This window comes from Radiomyces spectabilis (genome assembly GCF_025331425.1).
Source record: "Radiomyces spectabilis strain NRRL 2753 chromosome Unknown BYT42scaffold_2, whole genome shotgun sequence".
In the NCBI taxonomy this organism is placed as follows: domain Eukaryota; kingdom Fungi; phylum Mucoromycota; class Mucoromycetes; order Mucorales; family Radiomycetaceae; genus Radiomyces; species Radiomyces spectabilis.
The window spans coordinates 1,369,705-1,397,000 of NW_026251927.1; the positions used below are offsets into that span (position 1 = coordinate 1,369,705).

General features: G+C 42.7%; 6 protein-coding genes across 6 annotated transcripts; 3 read left to right on the top strand and 3 right to left on the bottom strand.

Moving 5' to 3' along the window:
- Nucleotides 1–230: 230 nt before the first annotated feature.
- On the bottom strand, nucleotides 231–5,002 carry BYT42DRAFT_188138 (uncharacterized protein). Its single transcript, XM_051562450.1, has 10 exons — nucleotides 4,653–5,002; nucleotides 4,519–4,591; nucleotides 3,935–4,463; nucleotides 3,705–3,866; nucleotides 3,550–3,635; nucleotides 3,421–3,491; nucleotides 1,294–3,363; nucleotides 1,151–1,226; nucleotides 826–1,070; nucleotides 231–753 (listed from the first exon to the last, which is right to left on the bottom strand). The coding sequence occupies exons 1-10, from the start codon at nucleotides 4,958–4,960 to the stop codon at nucleotides 387–389; spliced, it is 3,987 nt and encodes a 1,328-aa protein (XP_051427211.1). The 5' UTR covers nucleotides 4,961–5,002; the 3' UTR covers nucleotides 231–386.
- A 1,898-nt stretch (nucleotides 5,003–6,900) lies between these two features.
- On the top strand, nucleotides 6,901–8,767 carry BYT42DRAFT_556251 (uncharacterized protein). Its single transcript, XM_051566760.1, has 4 exons — nucleotides 6,901–7,332; nucleotides 7,398–8,000; nucleotides 8,057–8,159; nucleotides 8,211–8,767. Exons 1-4 carry the CDS (start codon nucleotides 7,167–7,169, stop codon nucleotides 8,389–8,391), a joined length of 1,053 nt encoding a protein of 350 aa, XP_051427212.1. The 5' UTR covers nucleotides 6,901–7,166; the 3' UTR covers nucleotides 8,392–8,767.
- A 7,433-nt stretch (nucleotides 8,768–16,200) lies between these two features.
- BYT42DRAFT_610518 (uncharacterized protein) lies at nucleotides 16,201–16,891 on the bottom strand (the record flags this gene model as incomplete). Its single annotated transcript, XM_051571401.1, has 4 exons — nucleotides 16,201–16,472; nucleotides 16,545–16,697; nucleotides 16,774–16,783; nucleotides 16,868–16,891. The coding sequence occupies 4 exons, from the start codon at nucleotides 16,889–16,891 to the stop codon at nucleotides 16,201–16,203; spliced, it is 459 nt and encodes a 152-aa protein (XP_051427213.1).
- A 1,280-nt stretch (nucleotides 16,892–18,171) lies between these two features.
- Nucleotides 18,172–19,883, bottom strand: BYT42DRAFT_556266 (mitochondrial carrier domain-containing protein). The gene is made up of 11 exons (XM_051566761.1): nucleotides 19,803–19,883; nucleotides 19,596–19,741; nucleotides 19,462–19,540; nucleotides 19,259–19,404; nucleotides 19,164–19,197; nucleotides 18,992–19,106; nucleotides 18,883–18,935; nucleotides 18,732–18,829; nucleotides 18,611–18,678; nucleotides 18,430–18,551; nucleotides 18,172–18,348 (listed from the first exon to the last, which is right to left on the bottom strand). Exons 4-11 carry the CDS (start codon nucleotides 19,385–19,387, stop codon nucleotides 18,254–18,256), a joined length of 714 nt encoding a protein of 237 aa, XP_051427214.1. The 5' UTR covers nucleotides 19,388–19,404; nucleotides 19,462–19,540; nucleotides 19,596–19,741; nucleotides 19,803–19,883; the 3' UTR covers nucleotides 18,172–18,253.
- Nucleotides 19,884–20,023: 140 nt separating this feature from the next.
- On the top strand, nucleotides 20,024–22,590 carry BYT42DRAFT_556280 (uncharacterized protein). Its single transcript, XM_051566762.1, has 13 exons — nucleotides 20,024–20,194; nucleotides 20,266–20,283; nucleotides 20,332–20,430; nucleotides 20,487–20,520; nucleotides 20,593–20,616; nucleotides 20,669–20,773; nucleotides 20,825–20,883; nucleotides 20,944–21,171; nucleotides 21,229–21,359; nucleotides 21,425–21,586; nucleotides 21,649–21,949; nucleotides 22,018–22,227; nucleotides 22,287–22,590. The coding sequence occupies exons 1-12, from the start codon at nucleotides 20,071–20,073 to the stop codon at nucleotides 22,188–22,190; spliced, it is 1,458 nt and encodes a 485-aa protein (XP_051427215.1). The 5' UTR covers nucleotides 20,024–20,070; the 3' UTR covers nucleotides 22,191–22,227; nucleotides 22,287–22,590.
- A 1,615-nt stretch (nucleotides 22,591–24,205) lies between these two features.
- Nucleotides 24,206–26,039, top strand: BYT42DRAFT_556303 (GDP-mannose 4,6 dehydratase). Its single transcript, XM_051566763.1, has 4 exons — nucleotides 24,206–24,545; nucleotides 24,637–24,774; nucleotides 24,936–25,800; nucleotides 25,870–26,039. The coding sequence occupies exons 1-4, from the start codon at nucleotides 24,452–24,454 to the stop codon at nucleotides 25,895–25,897; spliced, it is 1,125 nt and encodes a 374-aa protein (XP_051427216.1). The 5' UTR covers nucleotides 24,206–24,451; the 3' UTR covers nucleotides 25,898–26,039.
- The last annotated feature ends 1,257 nt before the right edge of the window (nucleotides 26,040–27,296 follow it).

Sequence of the window (27,296 nt, forward strand, 5' to 3'; positions counted from 1 at the left end):
CCTCTATTGACTAACGTATATTCAACCGTAGAAAGTTCTTGGCTGATTTCTTCACAGCATAAAAATGGCTAAGCATGAGTACCAAAGGTAGTTCTGTTGAAGGCTGTTCAAAGTTACCGTTTAGCAGGAAATCCACGACTCGACAACGTCGGCAGCTTGAGCAACTGTCAACGTAGCCGTTGACTAGTTTGGCTTTTTACCGCAACGTGCACAGTTAAATATAACAATCCGCTAATTTCGTTTCATTGTTCTCTCCCAAAAGTTGATTCGCTTTTAACAGATACAATCGTACTACCTGACACTGCTTGTCTGAAAATCAAAAAAAAAAGTCCGTGGGAACAGCTGTATACTTAGAACCCACGCTTATTTTCACACCTTCCCTCCATTTATTGATCACTATGGGATATCTCAAACCATTCGCCTGATTTTAGTTCGATCGTCTGCACATAGAATTCATACAACCCTTGTTTGGCTCGCTCTTCGGTCTGAATTTGAACGAGACTTTTCCTCGGCCGTCGCCCTTTGATCCAATCATCTTCTATTTTTTGCTGCTGTATAATACTTCGTAGTGACGCCGGCTCCAGGTTCTGGTTGGATAATGGACCCTTGGATGATCCCGCTCGTCGAATAGGCACCATAGTAAATGAAGAACCTAGTCTATCGACGATATTCTGTGCCGGAGCCGGGATATCAAGAGCGATATTGTGAGGCCGCACTGACATGGTTTCGTCCAACACATCTTTTGATACGTAGCTAAAGTATAAATCAGAAACAAATCAGAAAAATATGTCATCGTGCTTTCATTGCTGTAGAAATCAAACTCACATTTTTTTGCCCTTTCCTTTCACTTCATCTACTTGAATGGCTTCAGGCAGGCAAGGTGAGAGAATTGGTGCAGGCTGTTTGGAAGACGAGTCTGCCAATGAAATAGGATTTTCCACCGTCACTTTACCCCAGACGGACTTAGACGATTCTGTCATTGTCGACATATTCGTTGCCAACTCTCTTTGATGGAGTTTTCGTCTCTCTTTTTGTGACAGCTTTTTCAATGCAGGCACCGCTGACGAAACCTAAGCATCCAGCCGGTCCACATAAGAATTATGAGTCATCCCATAATTTAAAGGCCACATTTTGTGGTGGCAAAGCTTACCTTCACATTGCTTGCCGTCGGATCCGTGGATTTGCCTTTTTCTCCAAGAATATCACGCAGTGAAGTCGTCGTACCACTACTCATTTCCCACGTTAGGAATATCTTTTTTAATAAAATATACACACATAAGTTTGGCTACTTACGTTGTTTTTGCATCTGATGGAATAGCCCATCCAGGTACGAGTTTTTCGTCTGGTACAGTTTTGTTCGCTTTTTCTCCTTCCAAAAATTCAGTAAGTAGGCGTACTTTTTTCTTTTTCGCTGGCTGCTTTCGAACGTTCGCTTCTGAGGGAACTGAGGGTCGCCTGCTTGGAGCAGACTGGGCTGTCGGAGATCCAGGTTCCTTGTCATGTTCAGGACGAATGGTTACCAGTGTTTCAAATTGCCGATTCGGAAGAGGCGCATCTCCTCGTAACAACGCAAATAGAGAAGATGAGAATTCATCGTCCTCCCGTTCCGCTATGCTGTCACCCATTGATTCGTTGATTTGGATCGTTGCGTGCACTTGCGCTTGCAAAGATCGGAATTGTTCTTCCAAGGTATGGATCGTTGTTGTTCGCAAATGATCCATCGTGCCAGACAACAGGAAATAGGGTAAATTGGAAAGGATATAGCGCTGGCAGACGGCTTTCAATCTATCTGCCGAGTAAAGATCGGTAGCTTCTACAAGTGTGATGGCGGTTCGTAGGTTTAAGAAATGGAGAAGGAAGGTCTCGCATATCGACACCAACCGAGGTAGAAGAAGCTCGTCCGCCACACGTAACATGTCCAACAAATAATCCAACATGCGCTCCGAGGGCATATCATGTAAATAAAGGTATATCTCGTCTTCAGCAACTTCCGTATAGATGAATCGTAAAACCACCTTCATAATATCCATTCGCAAATGCTTAAGGTCGACTTCCAGGTACGCAGGACCATTGCTTGTCGTGGTCAGTAACTGCTGTCGGCGAACCTCGCTCCAGGGTGCTTCCGATGATAATAAAGCTGTAAAGAAAGGACATCGCTGCCGAAGAATCACTTGGTCGGCCAGTAAAAACCCGTCTTGAAGTTGGATTTTCACATCACGGTATTTTGGATTCTGAAGCAAAAGCCTGAAAGCCTCTGACAGCGCAGGTTCAAGATTGGGTTCGTGGTACAGCGGTCTGTATTCCAGAGTGACACCAAACAGAGAGGCCAAAAATGACATTTCTTTCTCCAGTGTCTTCGTATCAAAATTGTTTTCTAATTGGCATAGCGGAGGCGTTGTAAAACCTTGACTCTGTGGGGATATCAGATCGTTCGTATACAGAAATTCCAAAAAGAAGTAGAAAGAGCTGGAACGGATTCCCGACACATTGATGTGGATCCAGTGATCCTTTTTCTCAATTTGGATATGCTCGATTTCGTCTTGACGTTCCACCAAATCTTCAAACCTTGCACATCGCGATGCGATGATGGCAGCGTGACCATAAAAGCGCCGATCCTTCACTGTAAATACGACGTTCGTGCTCTTATCGGCAATGCTCCTCCGTTCGATTTCCTTCCAAGCATTTTCAATCGCTTCTTTCCGCAGCGCTTGAGCGTGGTCAATAATGTCTTTCACGACGTCGGTGGCATTATCGTTTTCGGGGTCTAGGAGTGTTTGCTTTTCCTTTGCGAGCGCTCTCTGTTTCTCTCGTTCGATGTCTGCAACGATATCTTGTAAATGCTTGTTCACTTTTTTGAAGGGCAAAGCATGGCGCATATCTTGGATTAATGTCATTGGTTGAGAGAAGAGGTTGGTCAACCGGTCATCCGCACGCAAAGCAACAAAAGCCCCGCTGACATTGGCGCACACTTGGATACATCGTTGCAGATACGGGACACCGGTATACTTGTAGCGGGGACCGGCAGTGTCCTTGATTTTTGTCCCAACGTAGACAAGACCTGACTCGGTGCACACAATGACGTCGCCGTGCTGTCCTATACTCGCATCATGAGCGCCCATTCGCTTTTTCCCGCAAGTCCATACTCGCACGGGTTCGCCAACGACGACAGATACGTCGGTTTTTTTGGAGGAGGCTGTTACCGTTGCCTGACGTGACGTATTTGGTTTACATGTCCATACGTATACATCGCCTTGGTTGGATATCGCACCCATATAATCACCCGTTCCGACCAACAGTTTGGTGATGGTGTGCCTTTGAGTACCGTGAACGACAATATCCGGGGGAAAGCGGGCGATCGGGAATCTACCAGTAAAAGATGGGTTAATCAGAAATCAACCGATCCGATTAAGCTCGACTTACATCATTTTTTTCATCTGATAATCGCTGAGGACATAGACATCATGATCCGTTAAAACGACGGTGGCATAATCCTAGTATAATATTGTTGGTGATACTGTAAAGGTGACGAATACTGCAATGATGACCTACTGTTGCTTCTACTTGTCGTATGGATGGAAATGAAAAGGCCACCTTACGTGGCGTAACTTGAAGCTTTTCATCATCGGCATGATAGCCTATATGCATGAGATAAAAACGGTTCAGCCATCATGGAATTTTGTACCTTTATGGTCCCAGTTATTTACCTAGCTGTCCTTGGTTTAAACCAAAGGTGTAAACTTCGGTACCGCTGTACACCACCGAATGCACGCTCGACGCAGCGGCCCCTGTAAAAGACATGCGCTTCCAGCCAGGAATTTGGACTTTACGTGGCACAAGCTGCATATGATCGCCGCCAATTTCGTAGCCTGCATCAAAATTGAACATATAAGCATACAAGCAAGCACCCGTTACTGATTGCATCACAAATCCTTACCTAGTTGGCCAAATTGGTTGCTACCGAAAGTGAAAATATCATTGGACCCAGACACAGCAATGGTATGGTCACGACCAAGTGCGGCTGTAACAATGTGCTCCTTTGGCAAAATTGGAATAGGGACGAGTTGGGTATCGATTTCCTTGCCCGTACCGAGACGGCCACCTCGACCATAGCCGCAAACAAAGAAATTGTGTAACCGATCGTTTGTAATGATTGCCATATGAAATTTTGACATGTAGACGGACTTGTATGAATAAGGTCGTGATGTGTCGTAAGAACTCAAAAATTGCCTTTCTGGTTCAAGTGGCACCCGTTCGGGAAACGTTCGATTTTCAGAATCCCGTTGACCGAGCACGTAATTGGTATTGACGCCCCACGAATAAATATCTTTGGCACCCATAACATCGATGTCTGGAGTGTGGACTGAATCATCATCGTCGTCCGAGTCGTTGACTAGATTTTCAGTCAAAGTGTCATGCATAGGTTCAGTCGTCAAGAGCTCGAATGCTCCTAAGCCTTCGCTGTCCTGCAATGGAAATTAGTTTTCATTTTCGATCGACCACACGAGGAAAAGAGCTTGCCTTGATATTCAGATCGATATCGTCATGCTTGATCAGAAACATCGCAATTTCGAGATTTCCTTCATATAAGGCTCTATATATCTGCGATTGAGTATCTCATGGTTTGGGTTAATGGGACGATTTACTTGATTTACCTGTGCAAAGCTGTCCATCCATTTTCGCGATCTTGTATGTTAACGTCAACGAGAGGGCATGCCATAAGTGCTTTGGTGATCTCTATGCGATTCCAGCTGGCAGCGCAGTGCAGGGCGGTTCGGCCGAGAATGGATCGCTTATTAATGTCAAATCGCTTGCATCCTGCAGACTTGAAGTATCGTTGCAATCGTCGCTGATCCTCTTTTGCGAAGCCCAGATTTCGGATCGGCTCACCCAAGGCGAGAAGAATATAGTTATTGATGGTTTCTACATCATTATCTCGGACCGCTTTGAAAATAGAACTCATGAGACACCTGAACGAGTGATCGGCTGCGCACTGGGAATCGATCCACGAACGAATAGCCCTTTCGGATAATGAAGATCACGTGGATTTTTCTACTGGCTTCAAAGATGTGACCAATGACATTAACCGATCGATGATTGTCGCGCATTATATTTCCCCCGCGGTGGAAGTTTGCATCAAATGAATAACACAATTTATTAACCTTGCGCTCATCCAGTATAAAAGAGTAGGTTCCTTAACAGTAGCAACTGATATTTTTTTTGTTATTTATCAACCTGATCGTTACTAATGTGTCCGCAGCTGGAATTTCAGGTCATTTTGATCGTTGCAGGCAAAATAGAAGACTGTGGAATGAAATACTCTCGGACTTAGCGATCGTACCATTGCAGACGTTAGCACTAGAATGTAGATACGTCAGAACAATGAAAGACATTAATGCTGAGCACATGACGAGAATTTATTCGTAAGGATCAACTTTTTAAGATATGATTGTACAAGAAGCATAGTGTTTTATCGAACCTGTGTAAGCCTTTTGCAAGATCTTGCAGCTTGCACCTAAACTAAAGAAAAAAAAGGCTATCTCGCAATGAATGTCGCCACAATCAGTATCATCATCTCAAACACGTAAAAAGTGACACATTAGGTGGTCAACCACTTTTCGGCCAACCAGCTTGGACTTTGCTTACCACGTGTGATTTCATTTTTCTACCTCACGGCAAGTAATCCCGCACAATATCTGAAGAGATTTTGTAATGACAGATGTTTGACAGAGCGTGATATAATGTGCAACCTTGTGGAAAGGGATGTGGCACAGGAGGGGCTGCTTTTTGGACACTGTATTTTTTCATCAGAGCTAACTTTGTTTGGTGGTCAGTACCAGTGGATGACCCTGAAATTACGCATTGGCTAAGACTGCTTTTTCTTAAAAGCCCGTGTGTTCCAAACAGATGGAAACGCAAATCCAGAATCAGGTTGATGTGCTTGACACAGGACGGCGGTGTGCACATACTGAAAGTTCAGTTATATAGAAGCAGCATAGAGACTCTGAGGGTTTCTTGAAACTTTCCATCGCGTTCAATGTTCATCATACCCTTATCGGTTCCATCATCCGTAATAGCTCAACATGTTCATTTGCATCCTTCTCAACTATTCAGATTTATTTGATAACTTTAAAAAATGGTTGATGTTAATTGAGATAGCAGAATAAAGACTCATTTGACTTCGCTAGTTTCTTTTTTTTTTTTCTTTCATGTTCCAAAATGAGAATTTTTCTGAATAAAACCAACAATGCATTTCCTATGGTGTGACGTTACACATAGGTGCATTCCCCTTTTATTTGTCTTTGAGTTGTTCTTTCGATTAAAACTGCGGGATATTGCCCGATGTTTTGGCATGATTGCACTCCATGGACGAGACTGAAGCTAAAATTGATTTGCTGGGATCTTCAAATAACATATATCTTCGAACTGATAGCCATTATACAAAGACGTTTTTACACTCTCGGATACTGCTACTTTTTGAGACAGTTGCAGTGCTAGTTTGTCCCTCAAATAGGCTGGGAAACCAATATCCTCGCTCTGATACGCAACAATGACAAGGTTAAAAACAATCGTTATCACAGACGAACTTTGCCTTGATGAAATATGCTGACGTATGATAAATACATCACCATGTACTTCCACAAGATAAGAGGTTACAGTCGAATGTAGGAAACTAGGCTTTTGTCAGGGATACAAGACAGCTGACGGAGTAGGAAACTTGAAACTGTCAAAGATAAACAATGGCATCTGTGTCGATCACTGCCACATGCCCAAAAATGAAAACATACACACTCTTCTGTCAGCCCGTTTCCGAGGCATTGTAATGAAGGGTGAAGACAAATAAATAGAGAGAAAAAAGTAAGTTTTTTTTTTTTTTTTTTTTTTAAAAAAAAAAAAAAAGAAAAAGAAAGGAAAAATCATCTGTTACGCAACATCAGTTCCACTGTTTTCTTTCTGCTCTCAATTTCTCCTCAATGGATTCGCCAATACCGTGTAAAACACTTTCACAAACACACTCATATCCATTGCGCACAAAAGCGGACGCCTCATGCAAGGTGCTAGGTCTGACTAATATCTCGAGCAACAAACAAGAAGCCAAAGTAATAATTAGCAAGAGCCCGTTCCAGATCGTTTACCACTGCGATGTCGGACCCTCAGTACCTATTCCAATGGCTCCCCTTGCCATATCCGTTGAACCTGACGTGTGGCTGGAGTATCCAGATACCGACGAAGAAAACAATCTTGACCATGTCAAGGAAGATGGAGAAGTCCACTGTACAAAAGAAAATGATTGCCCCCACAAACTCTTATCAGTCGAAGAGAAAGCAGATGAAGGTGTGTAAAAGCAAAGGTAGCACCAAATTATTAGGGTTTGCAGATTTAACAATGTCTTTACATAGAATTAGATTTAACCAAGGAAGCAATCATGCGAGTTTTAAAGGCAGTAATGACTGTTGAAAAGCCACAACCTAAAGACATGATTTTATACGATAAAGCCATCCAGACATCTGTGGATCTCCAGAAATTCTTTGAATGCCATCTTCCGAAATATAAAGTACCTTCGAGTTCGATTATCTCCAGCTGGATGGCCAAAGACATACAATTTGGACGCGCAGAGCATATTCGGGTGTTGGATGATCATGATTCTTCCAAAATTTCAAGGATCTATGGTCGAGAAATATATGTCAAAAAGGAAGTGTATATCAAATCTGAAATCAAAAAAATCTTCAACCGCCAAGAATTTCTCAGGAAGTTACGCGAGGAGAACAACTGGGTCAATATAGGATATGCCAGAAAAAGCCATACAAACGACAGCTTCGCCAGCCGGATCCGCAACTTGCAAAAGATGGTGAACTCTTTGCATATTGATTGTCTTTGCTCGCAGGTGTTTGTCTCACCTCATTCGAACATCAGCTCATCTCTCGAAACACGGGACTGCCGAATGACAAATACAGGCACTAAAGCCAAAGACGCGTTACGATTTGTGTCCGGCGACTTTCAAGGTAATTATTTACAGAGAAGAATATATTGCCTATCTAAGTATTTTCATTCTTTTTAGACATGACCATGGCCATTGCTTCCTCGACTAACAAAGTACGCTTAATAATCCAGACGTACCGTGGATTAACGTCAAATCCGGTTGACTTACAGCACTTTGTTCGGTACGTCCAAAAGTTACGGACTGATTCTTAATCCCTAACCGTTCAATATAGGCGACTTTCTGTCCTTGAAGAAATATGTATAGATATTGGGTACCACATGGTAACCATAACAAGAGAAGAAGTATTAGATGGATCTGGGGCAAAACAGTTTCAAGCCCCTAAAGGACCACAGCGGCGAAGCACGCTACATGATAAAAGCCCTGGTAACAGCAAAGTTTTGATTCACAATTAGGAAGTCTGTAGGTAGAAATAAAGAAGTCTGGGAAATCCGATTGCAACTGTTGGTACAAGACACTTATGGCGAAGGCTGGTTCATCAAAAACTGAAAGTTAGTCACATAAAAACCGAAGGCCAAAGTTGGATCTACAAAACCGATGGCAAACGTTGGTTCATCAAAATAACGGACAAAGCTGGTTATACAAAACCGTTGGGCACAAGTGGTTCATCAAGATCGACGGCAAAACCTCGTCCATAAAATACCGGTCCGGACCATATGATTCTGACTTCGAAATACTGGCGGCATTCAATCAATCCATCTTCCATCCATCCATCATCCATCCATCCATCCATCCATCTATTGTCAATCCGTCTATCCTCCTCCATATCACTCACCCGTCATGCAACTCAGATCAGTCCAAATCGCTATACACATCACCTTTCGTTTATATTCAAGTAGCCAACTAGAAAACATATAATTACCCACATGCTCTCATAATAAAGAGACCAGTTATCTATTCTTTGATATATCTTATACACCTTATATATCTTTATTGATATTTTCCGTTCCTATCCTCTATATATTCCTCTGTGCCAATCCATTCACTTCCTTTTCAAGACCTAATCAAGCTACAGTTTTATAAGCTTCCTTAATAGTCAGCCTCCAGTTGGAAGGCAGTATTAAGCAGCAGTCATATTGGTCCAGTTGATGAGTTGAATCAGTGGTCGTGACATATTTTGAAAAAAAACCAACATAAAAGCCAAGGCCAAACGTCGTCCGTAAAAAAAACAACATAAAAACCAAGGCCAAACGTCGTCCATTAAAAAACAACGTAAAAGCCAAGGTCAAACGTCGTCCGTAAAAACCAACATAAAAACCAAGGCCAAACGTCGTCCATTAAAAAACAACGTAAAAGCCAAGGCCAAACGTCGTCCGTAAAAAACAACATAAAAACCAAGGCCAAACGTCGTCCGTAAAAAAAAACAACATAAAAACCAAGGCCAAACGTCGTCCATAAGAACCAACATAAAAGCCAAGGGCAAACGTCGTCCGTAAAAAACAACGTAAAAGCCAAGGTCAAACGTCGTCCGTAAAAAACAACATAAAAGCCAAGGCCAAACGTCGTCCATTAAAAAACAACGTAAAAGCCAAGGTCAAACGTCGTCCGTAAAAAACAACATAAAAGCCAAGATCAAACGTCGTCCATTAAAAAACAACATAAAAACCAAGGCCAAACGTCGTCCATTAAAAAACAACGTAAAAGCCAAGCCCAAACGTCGTCCGTAAAAAAAACAACATAAAAACCAAGGCCAAACGTCGTCCATCAAAATCAACATAAAAGCCAAGGCCAAACGTCGTCCATAAAAACCAACGTAAAAGCCAAGGCCAAACGTCGTCCATAAGAACCAACATAAAAGCCAAGGGCAAACGTCGTCCATTAAAAAACAACGTAAAAGCCAAGGTCAAACGTCGTCCGTAAAAAACAACATAAAAGCCAAGGCCAAATGTCGTCCATTAAAAAACAACGTAAAAGCCAAGGTCAAACGTTGTCCGTAAAAAACAACATAAAAGCCAAGGCCAAACGTCGTCCATTAAAAAACAACATAAAGCCAAGGCCAAACGTCGTCCGTAAAAAAAACAACATAAAAGCCAAGGCCAAACGTCGTCCATAAAAACCAACGTAAAAGCCAAGGCCAAACGTCGTCCATATAAACCAACATAAAAACCAAGGCCAAACGTCGTCCATAAAAAAACAACATAAAAGCAAAGCAAAAGTTGGTTCCATAAAAAACCGATGGCCAAAATTGGTCACATGAAAACCAATGACGAAGTTGACTGGAAAATTGGCTCGCTACCTGATAAGCTCCAAGAGTTTACTACTCATACGTCAGCTATTTCAGATGGAATTTCGCAATCGTGATCTTTATACTGCTACACTTTCTCAATCTGGTCTCGGCAGCTTTTGGTAAAGCAGCGCAGTTGTCAGCAATACCGGCTACTGCACAGAAACACGTTGAATTCATCAAACTACAAGACATAAAATGTGACTAGACAGTTGATTTATCAAGTTTGATTATCGGTGAACCTGCGGTGAAAAAAAGCTTTCTTTGGTTTGCCATGCATCATAATGAGAAGCACGGTCAGAATTCAAAAGTCCCAGCATTAAACATGCTATAGCATTGACACAATGAACAAATTGAGGAGAATATGATAGTATGAAAATTAAGTATGTAGCTTTTTTGAATGACGGCGCGCATGATCTGGTGTGAGTTGAATGGCAGTCCATTGAATTGGATGTTGCCAATGAGAGAGCCAAATTTAGTAGTTCAACAAAGAAGTGAACACCTTCCCACGCCAATTTCTCCAGACCTCGATTTTTTCCCACTCGATGGAAGACAATCAGCTTCTGCTGTTTGTGTTTTCTTTAAAAATCATCTGCCACGCAACGCTAGTTCTGTACTTTCTTTCACTATTCTTCTCTGTCCTTGTCTTTATTTCTCCCTTAATGGATTCCCCGATACTCTCCGAAATACCTTCATACGCACCTATACCCACTGTGTGCCAAAAGGGACGCCTCTTGCAAGACGCTTGGTCTGTCCCTTACCCCGCACAATAAACGGGAGGTCAAGGCAGCTATCAGCAAGAGCCCTTTCCAGGTTTTTACCATTGCGATGTTGGACCGGAAATGCCGATTCCAACGGCTCCCTCTGCCATTGTTAATGAACCTGACGTCTGGCAAGATTATCCTGATACGGAAGAAGAGGATGGTTTGCATCAAATCGACGAATATGATGAACCGCATATTACGAAAGGGACATTCCCCTATGACGAAGCAGAGGAAGGTGAGCAAAAGAAACATAGCAGCAATTATTGAGATTTTCAAAATTGACAATGTCTTTACTAGGAATACAGCTTTTGAAGGAAGCAAGCATGTATATCCTAAAGGCAGTTATGACCGTTGAGGAGTCCAATCCGGAGGACGTGCACATGTATGCCAGACATCCGTGGAACTTCAGAAATTCTTCGAAACATATTTTCCAAACCATTAAGTGCCGTCAAGCTCGACCATTTCCAGCTGGATGTGCCCTTTTTGTCTTACTTGTTTTGTTTTCCTTTTTGTGTCTCTTGTTTGAATCTTCCGCTATTTGCACTTCGCGTGCTTTATTTTATTTTGATGATAGATTAGACCATCGCAGATAAAAGCGATTAATTCTTTTTTCGAAATAAAAACATAATTATAACTCTAGTCTCTTACGACCTTTTGTTCTTCTCATTCATTTCCGAACACATAACAGAAGTATCCTTTGCTGTCATAGATTTTTGAGACGATCTTCGATCTCATCAATTGTCTCTGCGCATCCAACCGCCCATGGATCTCATATAATCGCTAAGTATATCTGGTGCTCACTAACTTTCCGCTTCTTCTTATTTTTTCCGCTACCATATACAGATTTTCAGTTACCCAACGCGATGTAAAGAGATGCAATTTGGACGTCCGAAACATATCCGGTGTCTGGACAGGCACGGCTCTGGCAAGAGGGCCTTCGTCTACTGTCGTAACTCTACTACATTAAAAAGAAGCAAAGGGCTGACTCTCACATAGAGAAAATCTTCAACCGTCAAGAGTTCATCACAAAGTTACTCAAGGAGAAGGACTGGGTCAACATAGGCTATGTCTGCAAAAGCTAGACGGATGACAGCTTCGATAGTCGAATCAACAGCAAGCAGAAGATGATGCACTCTCTGATTACATCAACGCATCCCTTGAGACACGCGACAGCAAGATGACAGCCACGGCAAGCAGAGCCAAAGACGCAATGCGTTTTGTATTAGGTGACTTGCAAGGTAATTATTTACAAAGAGGATATTGCCTATCTAAGTATTTTCATTCTTTTAGACATGACGATGGTCATTTCGTTTTAAACGAAACATGTTCGTCTGACCACCAGATGTACCGAGGATTGACATCGAATCCTGTTGACTTGCAGCACTACGTTGGTATGTTCAAAAATTATGAAATTATTCTTAGTTCTCATCCGTTCAATGTAGGCGAGTATCTGCGCTGGAACAAATGTGTGCCCACCTTGGGCATCAGACAGCAACGATATCAAGAGGCGAGACATTGAATGGGGGAAGGCGCAAAACAGTATGAAGTCACAAAGGCACCAGGACGCCGGAACACCCTAGCTACAAGAACCAAAAATTATAATACAGTATTATAGCTTGAATTCATGCTTTAAGCCTGTAAAGAGAAATAAATAACTATATCAAAAGCTACATATTGCAAAAATTGGTTCTCCAAAACCGATGGCCAACATTAGTTCATCAACACCGACGGCCAAAGTTGGGTCATAAAATAATCCTGAACTCCCATCACCAAAACTATAGCAAAGCAATTAACAGAGTTGCATTTTCTCATCGACTGAGAAAAGAGTTCCCTCATTCCATCAAAATGCCCGGGAATTTTTCAGTGCCCGTTCAACACGATGTTTCTCCGACGCCTTCATCCACTTGGACCGCGATCTTGGTATGGGCCGATGGTTTGGTTGCGGCACTTAGGCGCGCTTTTCTCCACGCGCGACACGTACAACGAGAGACCTGACGCTTAGCCTCCGCAACGCAAGAATAGGCATAGCGAACGCTGTTTCCCATTATCGACACAAAGCCTACAGCATCATCTTAGGTGAAAGGTGCTGTCAGCCCAGGCAAATGAGTACATATTCAAGAATGCGTCAACAACAACAAGTCCTACAACATCTGGATACGGGATGAGGACGGACCCAGACCAGATATCAAGGTCTCATTAGCGGCAGAAAACGATGCATAAACAAATCATGCAAATTACAAATGATCCCTGTTGCACTCATATTGCACGTCAAAGAAGCACGAAGCTCATCTATCAAACCTTGTTAGACAATATGAAGGTGCTCAAATACGTTAAAGAAGCTACGTTCCGCCTCGCGCTTACTACAATACCCCTAAACTTTTGTCATTGCATTGCTTATAACCAACTTTTGCACTTGGTCATGCTGTAACGACTTTTTGGCATCGCTTTTTATGTAACGACTTTTTGCCGTCGCTTATGCTGTAACGACTTTTTGCCATCGCTTTTTATGTAACGACTTTTTGGCGTCGCTTATGCTGTAACGACTTTTTGGCATCGCTTTTTATGTAACGACTTTTTGGCATCGCTTTTTATGTAACGACTTTTTGCCATCGCTTATGTTGTAACGACTTTTTGCCATCGCTTTTTATGTAACGACTTTTTGCCGTCGCTTATGCTGTAACGACTTTTTGGCATCGCTTTTTATGTAACGACTTTTTGGCATCGCTTTTTATGTAACGACTTTTTGCCGTCGCTTATGCTGTAACGACTTTTTGGCATCGCTTTTTATGTAACGACTTTTTGCCATCGCTTATGTTGTAACGACTTTTTGCCATCGCTTTTTATGTAACGACTTTTTGCCGTCGCTTATGCTGTAACGACTTTTTGGCATCGCTTTTTATGTAACGACTTTTTGGCATCGCTTTTTATGTAACGACTTTTTGCCGTCGCTTATGCTGTAACGACTTTTTGCCATCGCTTATGTTGTAACGACTTTTTGCCATCGCTTTTTATGTAACGACTTTTTGCCGTCGCTTATGCTGTAACGACTTTTTGGCATCGCTTTTTATGTAACGACTTTTTGGCGTCGCTTATGCTGTAACGACTTTTTGGCATCGCTTTTTATGTAACGACTTTTTGGCATCGCTTTTTATGTAACGACTTTTTGCCATCGCTTATGTTGTAACGACTTTTTGCCATCGCTTTTTATGTAACGACTTTTTGCCGTCGCTTATGCTGTAACGACTTTTTGGCATCGCTTTTTATGTAACGACTTTTTGCCATCGCTTTTTATGTAACGACTTTTTGCCATCGCTTATGCTGTAACGATTTTTTGGCATAGCTTATGCTGCAACGACTTTTTGGCATCGCTTTTTATGTAACGACTTTTTGCCGTCGCTTATGCTGTAACGACTTTTTGCCGTCGCTTATGCTGTAACGACTTTTTGGCACCGCTTTTTATGTAACGACTTTTTGCCGTCGCTTATGCTGTAACGACTTTTTGGCACCGCTTTTTATGTATCGAGTTTTTGCCGTCGCTTATGCTGTAACGACTTTTTGGCATCGCTTTTCATGTAACAACTTAATGGCCGTTGGTTTTCATGTGAGGACTTCGACATAGGCTGTACTGTGACAACGTTTGCCCTGAACCCGATGGCAAAGCTTGGTTTCACGAAACCGATGGCAAAAGTCGTTACATGAAAAGCGATGCCAAAAAGTCGTTACAGCATAAGCGACGGCAAAAACTCGATACATAAAAAGCGGTGCCAAAAAGTCGTTACAGCATAAGCGACGGCAAAAAGTCGTTACATAAAAAGCGATGCCAAAAAGTCGTTACAGCATAAGCGTCGGCAAAAACTCGTTACATGAAAAGCGATGCCAAAAAGTCGTTACAGCATGACCGAGTGCAAAAGTTAGTTATAAGCAATCCAATGACAAAAGTTTAGGGGTATTGTGGTAAATGTGAGGCTGAACTTAGCTACTTTTACATATTTGAGCGCCTTCATACTGTCTAACTAGGGTTGGATAGATGAGCTTTGTGCTTCTTTGGCGTGCAATATGCGTGCACTATGGTTGTTTGTAATTTGCATGATTTGTAGATGCATTGTTTTTCTGCCGCTAATGGGACGCTGTTATCTAGTCCGGTGCCGTCCCTATCCCGTATTCCAAGCTGTTTACATGTTGTTGTCGGACTCGTTTGCTGGTACTAAGCGTCTGGTCTCGTTGTACGTGTCGCATTGGGACAAAAGCTTGCCTAATTGCCGCTACCAAATCATCGTCCCATACCAAGATTACGATCCAAAAGTCGTTGCAGAAGTTTTTCGCTTGGAGTCCGGACTGTTCGTCCTTGTTCGTCCTTGTTCGTCTTGGTTTGCAGACCATTAGTGATCATCTTCTTGTTGAAGGGGCTCGGAAAATTTCCCGGAATTTCTGATGGAAAGAGAGGACTCCAGTTGATGAGAAAACGTACCTCTGTCAGATGCTTTGTTATGGTTTTGGTGTTGGGAGTTCAGGTTTAGTTCATGAATCGACGTTGGTCATCGGTTTGTTGGACCAGCTCTTGTCGTCGGTTTCTTGTAATCATCGTTTGTCATTGATTCACATTTTCATGCACTTTTTTATTTATTTGAACTAGGGCGCTTTCTATATGAGCTATGTCTATGTTATTATGATACTTGGGTGCGTATAGCGGGCTCTTTCTGGCATAGCCAATGTTGATCCAATCTTTCTGGTCGCGTAACTTGTTGAGAAAATTCTTGCCGGTTGAAGATGGTTTTTATGTCGTGTTCAACCCATTCCTTCTTTTTCATATACAACTTCACAACCATAAATAGTGGCCTGCTGGGTAGAGCCGTCCTCCTTCCCCAGATGTGTTTCGGGCGTCCAAATTGAACGTCTCTCGTCACCCAGCTGGAAATCGTTGGGCCGGACGGCAATTTATGCTTCGGAAAATAAGTTTCGAAGAACTGGCGAAGATCCGCAGACGTTTGGACCACTTTTTCGTATAAAAATTCTGTCTTGGTGGTTTGGTTCTTCGACAGTCATCACGGTGTTTAAAACGTCCATGCAAGCTTCTTTTGAAAGCTGCAGTCCTATGTAAAGACATTGTCAATGGCTTGGAAAATACGTAAAGGAAGGTCCTTTCATAACTTTTGGACATACCCACCAAAGTGCTGCAGATCGACAGGATTGGATGGGGAATGGTCAATGGTGCACCGCTAGTGGTTTTGCCATAGAGTGGACAAAGCAGCGCCAAAGAGGGAGACAGTGTCATCCACCAAAGGCTTGCCGGTAGGGGTGGATAGACTGGTAAAGACCCTGCAGATATCCTCTGGAAGCGGGAAGTCATCGAACAGATGGAGGGTGTCTTTAGCTTTAGCTCCTGCGCCTGTCATTCTATGTCGCGCGTCTCGAGAGATGAGCCGATGTTGGAATGGGGTAAGACAAACACCTGCGGACGAAGGCACACGACGTGCAAAGAGTTGACCATCTTTTGCACGTTGGTGACTCGGCTGTCAAAGCTGTCACTTGTCTGGATCTTTCTGGCACAGCTTATGTTCACCCGGTCGTTCTCCTCGCGTGACTTGCTGACAAAATCCAGGATATTCTACCCGCTTGTCAGGTTCACCAGATCTAGCAGTGCGAGCCATAGGGAAACACGTTGTATTCAACATGATCCAATACATATCCGACACAGACATCACCAATCCGATCTCTATTAACATGGAATACAAATTTTTTCATGAGTATCGATATTCTAAGACGCCGTTCTTTGTTGTTGAAAAACTCACCTAGAGAAGACTACTCAGGGGTCTTATAAGTATCCAGTGTTCATTGTATAACAGATCATCCTAATTCCAGCCTTGTTGACATCTTGGGCGTTACGCCTTCAATCGCAGCGGGAGCCATCGGGATTGGGATCTCTGGTCCAACATCGCAATGGTGGAGAACGTCAACAGGGCTCTTTATGATGATCTCCTTTGCTTAACTTATATTCTCTGCAGTATGGGACAGACCAAGCATTTTGCAAGAGGCATCCTTTTGGTATACAATGGGGAAGTGTGTGTATGAAGGTATTTCGGAGAGTATCGGGGAATCCATTAAGGGAGAAATAAAGACAAGGGCAGAGAAGAAGAGTGAAAGAAAGTACAGAACCAGCGGTCCGTGGCAGATGATTTTTAAAGAAAACACAAACAGCAGAAGCTGATTGTCTTCCATCGAGTGGGAAAAAATCGAGGCCTGGAGAAATTGGCGTGGGAAGGTGTTCACTTCTTTGTTGAACTACTAAATTTGGCTCTCTCATTGGCAACATCCAATTCAATGGACTGCCATTCAACTCACACCAGATCATGCGCGCCGTCATTCAAAAAAGCTACATACTTAATTTTCATACTATCATATTCTCCTCAATTTGTTCATTGTGTCAATGCTATAGCATGTTTAGTGCTGGGACTTTTGAATTCTGACCGTGCTTCTCATTATGATGCATGGCAAACCAAAGAAAGCTTTTTTTCACCGCAGGTTCACCGATAATCAAACTTGATAAATCAACTGTCTAGTCACATTTTATGTCTTGTGATATGATCCATCAGTTTGATGAATTCAACGTGGTTTTGTGCCAAAATAACTGCCGAGACCAGACTGAAACCTGCAGCTGCATAATTGCACAATTGCGGAATTCACATATGAAAGAGCTGACGTATGAATAATCAATGTTAACTTTGGCAGCGATGATGCCCTATCATTGTCGGCGACTACAGATACACTCACGCAATCCCCAACGTATGGTTGATCAATGGTTGTTCATAGTCGAGCTCAAGGCCCGATGCAGAAATAGCGCAATCGGGGCAGTAGCATTTTTTCTTATCCGCCAATTTTGGCAATGTCATGGAATAAGGAAATGAAAAAAACTAGATGTCTGCACTGCTATCTATTGAATAAAAAATTACCGATTTCACTGTGGCATAGAAACCTATCCGACCTCCCACCTCTAGTGTGATGAAATTTTCGGCGGCTACTCATTTTTCATCGTTTTCACCAACTCCCCACAATAAAGAGTTTGTGAGGCGTTGACAAAAAGGCCATAACCAATAACAGTAACCAACTGTTGAATGTCGCCCATTACCGCTTTTCATGGATCGCACGTTGGGAGATCTCCAACCTTTTCACTCTGGCAATCATTTGGAGGCTATTGAATGTTACGTTATATATATGCGGGAAATATCTTGTTTTTCTTATGTTTCACAAAAGCACTGCTCTAGTTATGTGGTCCTAACTGTAATTCTTTGCCTGAAGCTTGAGAGCATCCGACTTCTTATTGATCCAGGCCAAACACTGCTCATAAGCAGCAAACTGAATAGCTCCTCCTATTCATGTTATTGGATGTTAGATCACAAGTGAAAGCCAATCCATCCAACGTCGATCGATATACAACGTCTCACACTTACCCGGAGCGATACGAATGATGCGAAGCCATGAACCGCGGAAAAATGATGTGAATCCTTCGTTCTTTGCCATGCTCTTGATACAATCCCACGTGCTTCGATACAAACGGCCATCGTCTTGCATTCTGACAAGAGAAACGTCAGTAATCAACAAATGACCGAGTACGAGCTTCCGATCACCTACCGTGTTTTAACCACATCAGGAGGCGAGTTCAAGACCGCCACGATCACATTGGCCATGCCACCGCTCACCTACACTTTTTGAATCAAAGATTCGCACATGCAATTTGGGCCTTTTGCCTTACCATATGTTTCCATGGCGCCAAGGGCGCGGTGGGATCCGCCGATGCCTTTTCAAACAAAGACTTGATCTCAACATAACCCGTAAATTTCACCAACAAACCTATATTTCTAATGTTACTGACAATTTTCCACTTGGTGATGCCTTCTCTTTACCCCACGATTGTCGCGCTACAGTCGCAAGCAGACCGTTGTATAATGCAAAGAATCTAACGTACATGGTTGAGTTTATGGGTTCAAATTTATCCACTCGTTCATGGCATACCCTTCTTGTCGAATAATGGTCGACGCGGTATTTATTAATCCGTGGTATTTGCGCTGATGGGAACCATTGATCATGTCAGTTTGCTGTCGCACTTTGATCATTTCCAAAGGAGTAACTGAAAAACATAAGCTGTTAGTAAGGGTAATCCAAATGCGGTGTTGCTTTGTCGTACCTAGAGTGACAGCTTGTGTGATACCCGTGCACACCTAGAATATATTCCCCGTTAATAATGGTTTCCTTTCACAAAACTTATCGTCTACTACTTACTCCAGCTAAACCAGCTGAACTGTGAGCTGGCAAAACGCTTCCTTCCAATTTCTCAAATAGTGGTTTATACAACGCCAGGCCCATATATTGAAGGGACACACGAGGGCCAACAATACACAGCACAGGCATTGTACCTCGATAAAATGCTACAGCAACAGTCAGTATTCGGTTTTTCCAGAGGCACGCTCTAGCGAAACAAGTACCTGCGAATCCTTCTTCTTTGAGTACCTGACTGAACGCTTTTACAATGCCCTGATTATACCGAGATGCTACGCGAACGGACTATGGCGGGTGTGAGAATCCGTACAGGCGCCGACGGACAACTGTAAGAGTGTACCTGAAATCGGGTCTTGATCACATCGGTGGGCTAGTGGGAAATGTCAAGGTCCATGGCCTGACCAATGAATGTATGGAGATCGTTCTTTTTACCTGCATGAGAAGAACCTCGAGCGTTCCTGCCGCGGCTCCGGCCAAGGTCGAGTTCTGAAACAGTTAATTGAATGAGATGACATCCGCGAGATCCATACTTTTTTTTGCAACGTACCAACACACTTTTGCCTGATTTTGAATTTGACATTGGTTGAAAAAAAGACTTGATTTTGTGAAAAAGCGCGACCAAGGCAGAAAACGGCAGATTGTGTAACGCCTTTCAATCGAGATGAAATAAAATGATTCATGCAAGGTTTCGCCCATTGTGCCAATCAGAGTTCGAATTCAATGTGACGATCGATGAGCTTATTATTTGTATCTGTTTTCTTCATCTTTTCTCTCCCCCTTTTGCCAATCAACTGAAACTCGTTGAGCCATCTGGAATGATTATCGCACCCCTGACAGTGCATGCAATCGTGCATTCTGATTATGATGATACATCCGAAAAGGTTCCCGCACTGAGATGCGAAATGGATTATAACCAGGCTTGTGTAACCGTATGGGATGGTAACAGCACTGCATGCGTATTTTTTCTGGGTAATGACGCCTTTATCCAAAGCTTACATAATCTCTTACAGACACTGTCCAAGATAAAGGTACTACATGCTGTTGTATGTAGATGACACTTACTGACTGGCCTGTAGATAAACAGCGGTATCGTTTTTCTACTCTCTCTACGTCAAGAGGACAGACGGCTCTATATAGGAAAGAGGTGGACGCAACGGTTGAAATGGCCATGAGTGGTAAAAATTTGAAGCATATACGTTGGTCATCGTATCAAAAACTTGTAAATTTTCAGGATATAATGCAGCAATCATTCTGATGAGTATGGGGTATTGGTTGTAATATCATAACAAGCGTGGGCAACTGGCCGCTAACAACTTCTCTCTTTGTCTTGGTTGAAGCAAGGATTATGTTCATCAACAGCGGTACATTTCTCTGTCATTTTTGCGTGTATAAGGAATCTAATGGCTCGCTTAGATTGGAAACGGTGCGCTATCTGTTAACCAAGCTGGATAATGCTCTTGACGACAAAAACAAAAAATGGGAACAACAGCAGGGGCGCCGGATAGTGATCGATTACGTGTAAGGAAAGTACAATTAATTTCCCATCCGAATTCTCATTTGTGCGTATAGATGGCTAGAAATGGATGATGATACGTGCTGCGATATCTCACGTCAACGAACAATGAAGAGTACGTTGGCTCCAAAAGAACTGCTATCAAATGCCTTTGATCGAATATCAAATTTGATAGATGGTCACGCAATAGCCAGTGGAACTGATCGTTTGATGCTGCGCGTAAATAAGGCGCAGATAATATACAACCATATAAAACCCGAATCGAATATGCCTCAGATATTGCGCATACGATTATCCGATGACACTGCATTTCTGGCGAATATTATGCTTGCGGATATGCGACCAGTTCGGTTCCGATCGATGATGGATGAAATCAACGTGCACCAGTCATTTACTGTTCTCCGTAAGCGGATTGCCATTCTTACTATATTTCTTCATATATCGCTAAATTCAGAGATAGAACACGCACTTCGTCAAATGATCGACCCACCACTTGCAAACGAGCTGGAAGTAGGGAAATCCGTTCTGGCTAATGAGCTCTTGGAATATGTGTGTGGGCGTCATAAAACGACAGCCATTATTCATCTTCAGGTACCGATATTTATTTGTGCTTCCTCATTATATTTTAGCAGGATCACTGATACCGCGAATTTTAGCAATACCCTACTGACTCCAAGGCGGATATCCTGGAGGTCCTCGATTTCAGCCGCATGCTTGCTCACATCAGCTGTGTGTCGGTGCGCAATAAAGCTGATATGCGAACTGAGTATTACAAAGCACATTTAAATCTGTCGAAACAACATTATCGAGAGCAACGTGTAGGTACATGCACATGAACGTTTATGGTTATTTCCTTATCTCAATAACGATTGAGCATTAGGCGCTCTATGTTCATCTGCAAAAAAGCCTGCTCAAGGAACAGTTGAAAAACAGTAAAGTCACTTCGCCCATGGACAAGTCAACACAAACACCGGCAGAAGTTTTGGACGCAAATGAGAATTCCATCGATTATACAAACATGTCCTATGCAACCTTTCAGAAAACTCTGCAAGAACATGATGCTCTACGAGCCAAGCTGCGATTGTCGATTTTTCAGAAACAAATTGCACTGACGAAGACAAGTACCACTGTCAAACAAGTTCTAGCAGAAAATCAGCGACGAATTGAGAGCATCAACTCTAGTAAGTTAAAAGTAAAAAGTTAAGGGATGACTCCTCCAGCCGCATCACTCAGATGAACCAATTCGCAGTCATTGCAAAGCACCAAGACCAACGCTGTTCTACGACGGGTCATCAAGAACCATTCAACAAGGTACGCCAAGTTGACTCGCTTCGAAGTTGCAGCTGGACTATTCTTATCGGTTTTATCAATGCTTTGCCTGTAGTTCCAAACAATTCATTTTATGAGATCTACAAACATTGATAACAGATCGACCGATCCAAGGAATAAAGCATCGTATGTAAGTAACGCAGAATCATGGTCTACGGAAAGGGTCAGATCTTACAATGTTAGCCGTAGATTGACCCTACAAAAGCGTCCCAAAACAATACACGGCCCGGATTTATACCTCGTGACAAATACAGTGCAGACTTTGAGGCAAGCAAACAGAAACGAAGAATTCTGACAGAGCTTCGCTGGTGTGTTTTCATTGATCGTTTTACCAACCATCATCCATTAGGCAAAGGAAACCAGCCACAAGATGAGATTAATGCGTCTGAAACGTTGGGCTAGCCGAATGGAGGTACGATCCTATCGATGTGGAGCCCAAAGTCAAATTAAGAACAGAGAACAACTTTTTTAGATGAAAAGAGAAGAAGAAGCGCGATGGAACCAGTATATGTCTATCAGTATGCAAGAAGAACGCAATCGATGGCGACGAATCATTCGTCAATGGATCGATATTGTTTCATTTTCGGAAAAAGTTGATAAGGAGGCTACAAGTCCACAGGAGATAATCGAGGAATATTGAACGATGGGAGGTTGGCAGGACAGCGATGAAAAAAGATCAGATGTAAATTGTTGGACTTTATCGGGTTGCGATCCAGTATCCATTTATTCAAAATACGTCTCTTTCTGATCCACTTTTTTATTTGTATCATCGATTTAAGAAAACCAGCAAAATAAATCCAGATTGTTTTTATATAACGTTTTATGTAGCGTATACGACGCATAGACACTCAAACTGCTGTTTATACGATGTGCCCATTTGAGCCGGACCAGAGAGAAAGAGAAATATTACCATAAGAATGAATTTTGTGGCATTAATTACGTCAAGAACAAACTCCAGGGCGGAGATATGTCTCAAAGGGCGCCGTAACACAATGACCGTGCAAGCGTCGACACAAACGGACGTCGCATCCAAAATCCTGACGGAAACCTACAGCTTGTTTGAACGACACCTCCCATTGCCCCCATCGTTTCCGTGCATTTCAAGGCGATGTGGTGTGAATCCATCGCTGAACTGCCCATCAGTGCATTAGTCTCAGAGACAGCGAAAACTTATCGCATCGTGCCATGACTGTCTTCTAATATGTTCTGTCCAATTCGGGAAGATGCCACGCTTTTGGCATGCTGCAATAACTATTGCTGCCAATGGAGCGTATTGTATGCGACATTCATCTTTACTCTATCCAGCCTAAGCATGGAGGAGTATCCTTGCCGTGCCAACATCGGTTTTCTTATTTCCTTTTGCCATTTATCAGATGAAGCGCCGTTGTTTGTAAAGGTATTGCGACAGCGTCGTATTTGTGTTACACAGAACCCATCCAACATGGCGGACTTTTTCTTTACAATGTACGAATCTCTCAAGAAGTCTTACTGAGGTAAGCATGGCTTAGCCCTTATCTCATATTGCAGATAATAAGGTCATACATCATGATGCCATACTATTTGCTTTGCTGTCCAAGCTCTAAAGAAGTTGGAATAGTTATATCTTCTGGATGATCTTACCCCACCTGTTTCTCACTCTAAAATAACTGTAAATATTGCATGATGGGAATTTAAGATAAATGAGGATAAAGCGCAAAACCCGATGAGTTTTGGCTCCAAGAATGTCTACACGTGCCTAGACTTTTTTTTTGTTATCTCAGATAATATAAAGGATCGACCTTTATTGGAGCCAAGCGTGAATCAGGAATAGAGGCTTGTGTAAGGAACAAATTACAGTCCAGCTTATTATTGCGCGTCATGATTCCACTGGTCCATAATCCTTTTCTTGATCCTTTGACGATGTTTTAGGTGATGGAGTTTCATTTGGTGCTCATGCATGACATTGATTGGCCAAAATTCTCTCACCTTTGGGTCTGCACTTTATTTGAGACTTCACTTTCCATTTGTGGATAGCTTTTTTTTAGGGGCCATGCTAAAAATAGAGGAGCGATAATCGGCGACTCAAAAGGACGACGATCCCGTCACTGTGCAAAGAAGCTTAAGCAGATCGCTGTATGATTTTAGCGCTATTTGGCATCGACAAGTAATAAACACCGAGAGATCTCTTTTTTTTTCAAGGAGGATTTTTCTTAGCGCGATTTTCCCGCGTATGAGAGACATACTCTCGGTCGAGAGGTTCAGGTCTGTGTAACCTTGACGGGACAGACATAAATACCTCCGCCAAATTCCTTGATTGCCTTTTTTTTTCCTTCTTCTGCTCCCGTCATCTCGTTCATCTATTCCTCATCATCATCATGTCTGAAAGTGTTTTCGCACCCGTCAAGATCGCAAGATCAACGTCCATGACTCTTGAAGATTACCGAGCGCGCAAGGTTGCTCTTATCACTGGTAAGTAAAATTGTCTCGGTTCTTCCGACGAAACAGCTGTCAAGGAAGGAGCACGATGATGAGGAATGCAGTTGCTCATGGGGTTGTGTAGGTGTTACTGGTCAGGACGGTTCTTACTTGACCGAATTCTTGTTGAGCAAGGGTTATGAAGTCCACGGTATCATCCGTCGTTCCTCATCCTTCAACACTGGCCGTATTGAACACATCTACAAGGACAGACACGATCAAGGTAAGCCAATCAACCCCCACCGAGAAAAGAGGATCAAGGCAGAAAAAAAGGACAAAGAATATATTAGAAAAAAACAAAGGGAGAGAAGACGCATGCAAGGACATGGGATGCATAGGTAGTGAGTCTTTCTTGATAATAACCTCTAATCTTGTAATGGCTAGGCGTGAAATTCTTCCTTCATTATGGTGACTTGACTGATTCCACATGCCTGGTCCATATCATTACCCAAGTCCAGCCTACCGAGGTCTACAACTTGGCCGCTCAGTCCCACGTCAAGGTCTCTTTCGATATGTCCGAATACACTGGTGATGTCGATGCTCTCGGTACTCTGCGTCTCTTGGATGCTATTCGCACATGTGGCTTGACGGACCGTGTCCGTTTCTACCAAGCTTCTACCTCTGAATTATATGGTAAGGTGGTGGAAACTCCTCAAAAGGAAACCACACCTTTCTACCCTCGTTCTCCCTATGGTGTGGCCAAACTTTACGGTTACTGGATCGTCGTGAATTACCGTGAATCCTATGATATGTATGCTTGTAACGGTATCCTTTTCAACCATGAATCACCTCGTCGTGGTCGTACCTTTGTCACCCGCAAGATTACTCGCGCGGTAGCTGACATTCATCTCGGACGTCAAGACTGTCTCTACCTCGGCAACATCGATGCTAAGCGTGACTGGGGTCATGCTCGCGACTACGTTGAAGGCATGTGGCTCATGTTACAACAAGACAAGCCCGACGATTTTGTGTTAGCGACTGGTGAAACCCACACCGTGCGTAGCTTTGTCGAGAAGGCCTTTGCTGTCACTGGCCGTAAGATCGTTTGGGAAGGTGAAGGTGTGAATGAAATCGGCAAGGATGCCGAATCCGGCAAGGTTCGTGTTCGCATCGATCCCAAGTACTTCCGTCCCGCTGAAGTCGAACTGTTGCTCGGTGATCCTACCAAGGCCAACGAAAAATTAGACTGGAAACGAAAAGTCACCTTTGACGAATTGGTAACCGAAATGGTGGTTGCTGATATCGAAGGGTAAGTGCAACACAGAAAAAAATCCGCATATCTTTTATTTTCTCGTACTTATACATTCTTTTTTCTTAGATCTTTGAAGAATGATACATACAACTAAATAACATCATTTATCTCTAACTATTCATTGTTGAAAAATTATCCCTCATCTAAAAATCCGCTCATCTACCCCTTGTTTCTCCCTTTTTGATCTCCATATTCGGACAATAAATATTACACTAGATCATCATTGCAATTTCCGCACAAGGTATAGTTTTCCGTGCTTGTGTAACCTCATTACGGATCGGCCTATTTGCAGTGGGTGGGCATCTGAAATCGGCAACCCGGATGGGTCCAGTTTCTCATGTTGCAAAGATTGCCAAAACTTTTATGAAAATTTTTTGGCTTGTCAATATGCCCTTTTTTTCATTCCCTTACTGCACATAGAGCCCACCTATCCGAAATAACTGCTCTAGTTACAACAGCTGATTTTTCCCCATATGCCAAGGAAACATGACGTGATTGGACAACAGCTATTTACAGATATTTTGGTAAACTCTCCGCCCTGGAGCTTCACCAAACAGAGCTTTTTCGCAACTACGGCAAGTTTCCGTTTTCCTTTGGGTCATTAGAATACGTAGCGAATATGCCAAAATTGTATTCATTTGCTAGAGACCTTATGAGTTGTATTTAACTCAGTCGTTCCCAGTGCCTGGTTTTTTGGTTTTTGGTTTTTTTTTTTTTTCATTGAGATTACCGTTTTCTGTTTTGCTTGTCTGTGCGATGCTCAAAAACTTATTTATCCCGAGACCCCTATTTTATTTATTTCAGTGGAAGGAGCATTAGTTTATTTCTTATCCTCGATGTTTAAGGCTACAAAAGGTACGGGGAAATAGGCGGCAAGCCGATCACCCTCAGTCAACAAATTCTAAAATAACCTGACGTGCTTGCATTTTGGCTTCGTAAGTTCTCCGAAAGCAACATCACACCGTATTCATATTCCATTGCACAGTGCGATATCTCAATGAAAAGGTGAAGAATCCTTTTTTGCCGCCATTTCTCGAGGCGAACGACTGCAAGGGTTATGCACAGTCCGTATGCCCTATTTAGTTATGATGCTCCTGTGATAAAGGAGGGCCTCTTACTACTCACGAGTTGAGGTTCGACCAACAGAGAAGCATATATCATCCCCAGAAAAGGAGATGTTTTATCTGTGGTGTTCATTGCAATGATGAAGGTAAACTTGCTGTGACAACGTCACGTATTGCCAATGCTTTCAGTTTTTATCCAACAATGGATCTTCATTTCCTTATTTGCTGATTTGACAGGACCGCTTCTTCGCCCGATGCTTGGAACCTTGTATTCTTTCCAAGGGGATGAACCCTTGAGGGAGTATAGCACCATCAACTGATGGTTTGCCCGAATTCACCGAATAATATGCCAAGAGGAGTATGATAACAATTACAATTTTTTTTTTTTTTTTTTTTTTTTTTTTTTTGCAAGGTTGTATTTACAAAACA

Excerpts from the sequence above, each read along its gene's own strand:
- BYT42DRAFT_556266 (XM_051566761.1), bottom strand. The coding sequence starts at position 19,387 with ATGCCTGTGCTGTGTATTGTTGGCCCTCGTGTGTCCCTTCAATATATG. Across the intron at positions 18,830-18,882 it reads TGTAGCGCGACAATCGTGGG|GTTTGTTGGTGAAATTTACG; the intron begins GTAAAGAGAAGG and ends TTAGAAATATAG. Across the intron at positions 18,552-18,610 it reads CCTGATGTGGTTAAAACACG|AATGCAAGACGATGGCCGTT; the intron begins GTAGGTGATCGG and ends TTCTCTTGTCAG.
- BYT42DRAFT_556303 (XM_051566763.1), top strand. The coding sequence starts at position 24,452 with ATGTCTGAAAGTGTTTTCGCACCCGTCAAGATCGCAAGATCAACGTCC. Across the intron at positions 24,546-24,636 it reads CAAGGTTGCTCTTATCACTG|GTGTTACTGGTCAGGACGGT; the intron begins GTAAGTAAAATT and ends GGGGTTGTGTAG. Across the intron at positions 24,775-24,935 it reads CAAGGACAGACACGATCAAG|GCGTGAAATTCTTCCTTCAT; the intron begins GTAAGCCAATCA and ends TGTAATGGCTAG.
- BYT42DRAFT_556280 (XM_051566762.1), top strand. The coding sequence starts at position 20,071 with ATGATTATCGCACCCCTGACAGTGCATGCAATCGTGCATTCTGATTAT. Across the intron at positions 20,884-20,943 it reads ACGTCAACGAACAATGAAGA|ATGGTCACGCAATAGCCAGT; the intron begins GTACGTTGGCTC and ends CAAATTTGATAG. Across the intron at positions 21,950-22,017 it reads AATTGAGAGCATCAACTCTA|TCATTGCAAAGCACCAAGAC; the intron begins GTAAGTTAAAAG and ends ACCAATTCGCAG.
- BYT42DRAFT_556251 (XM_051566760.1), top strand. The coding sequence starts at position 7,167 with ATGGCTCCCCTTGCCATATCCGTTGAACCTGACGTGTGGCTGGAGTAT. Across the intron at positions 7,333-7,397 it reads CGAAGAGAAAGCAGATGAAG|AATTAGATTTAACCAAGGAA; the intron begins GTGTGTAAAAGC and ends GTCTTTACATAG. Across the intron at positions 8,160-8,210 it reads GACTTACAGCACTTTGTTCG|GCGACTTTCTGTCCTTGAAG; the intron begins GTACGTCCAAAA and ends CGTTCAATATAG.
- BYT42DRAFT_188138 (XM_051562450.1), bottom strand. The coding sequence starts at position 4,960 with ATGAGTTCTATTTTCAAAGCGGTCCGAGATAATGATGTAGAAACCATC. Across the intron at positions 3,867-3,934 it reads CAACCAATTTGGCCAACTAG|GCTACGAAATTGGCGGCGAT; the intron begins GTAAGGATTTGT and ends ATTTTGATGCAG. Across the intron at positions 1,071-1,150 it reads CGACGGCAAGCAATGTGAAG|GTTTCGTCAGCGGTGCCTGC; the intron begins GTAAGCTTTGCC and ends CTGGATGCTTAG.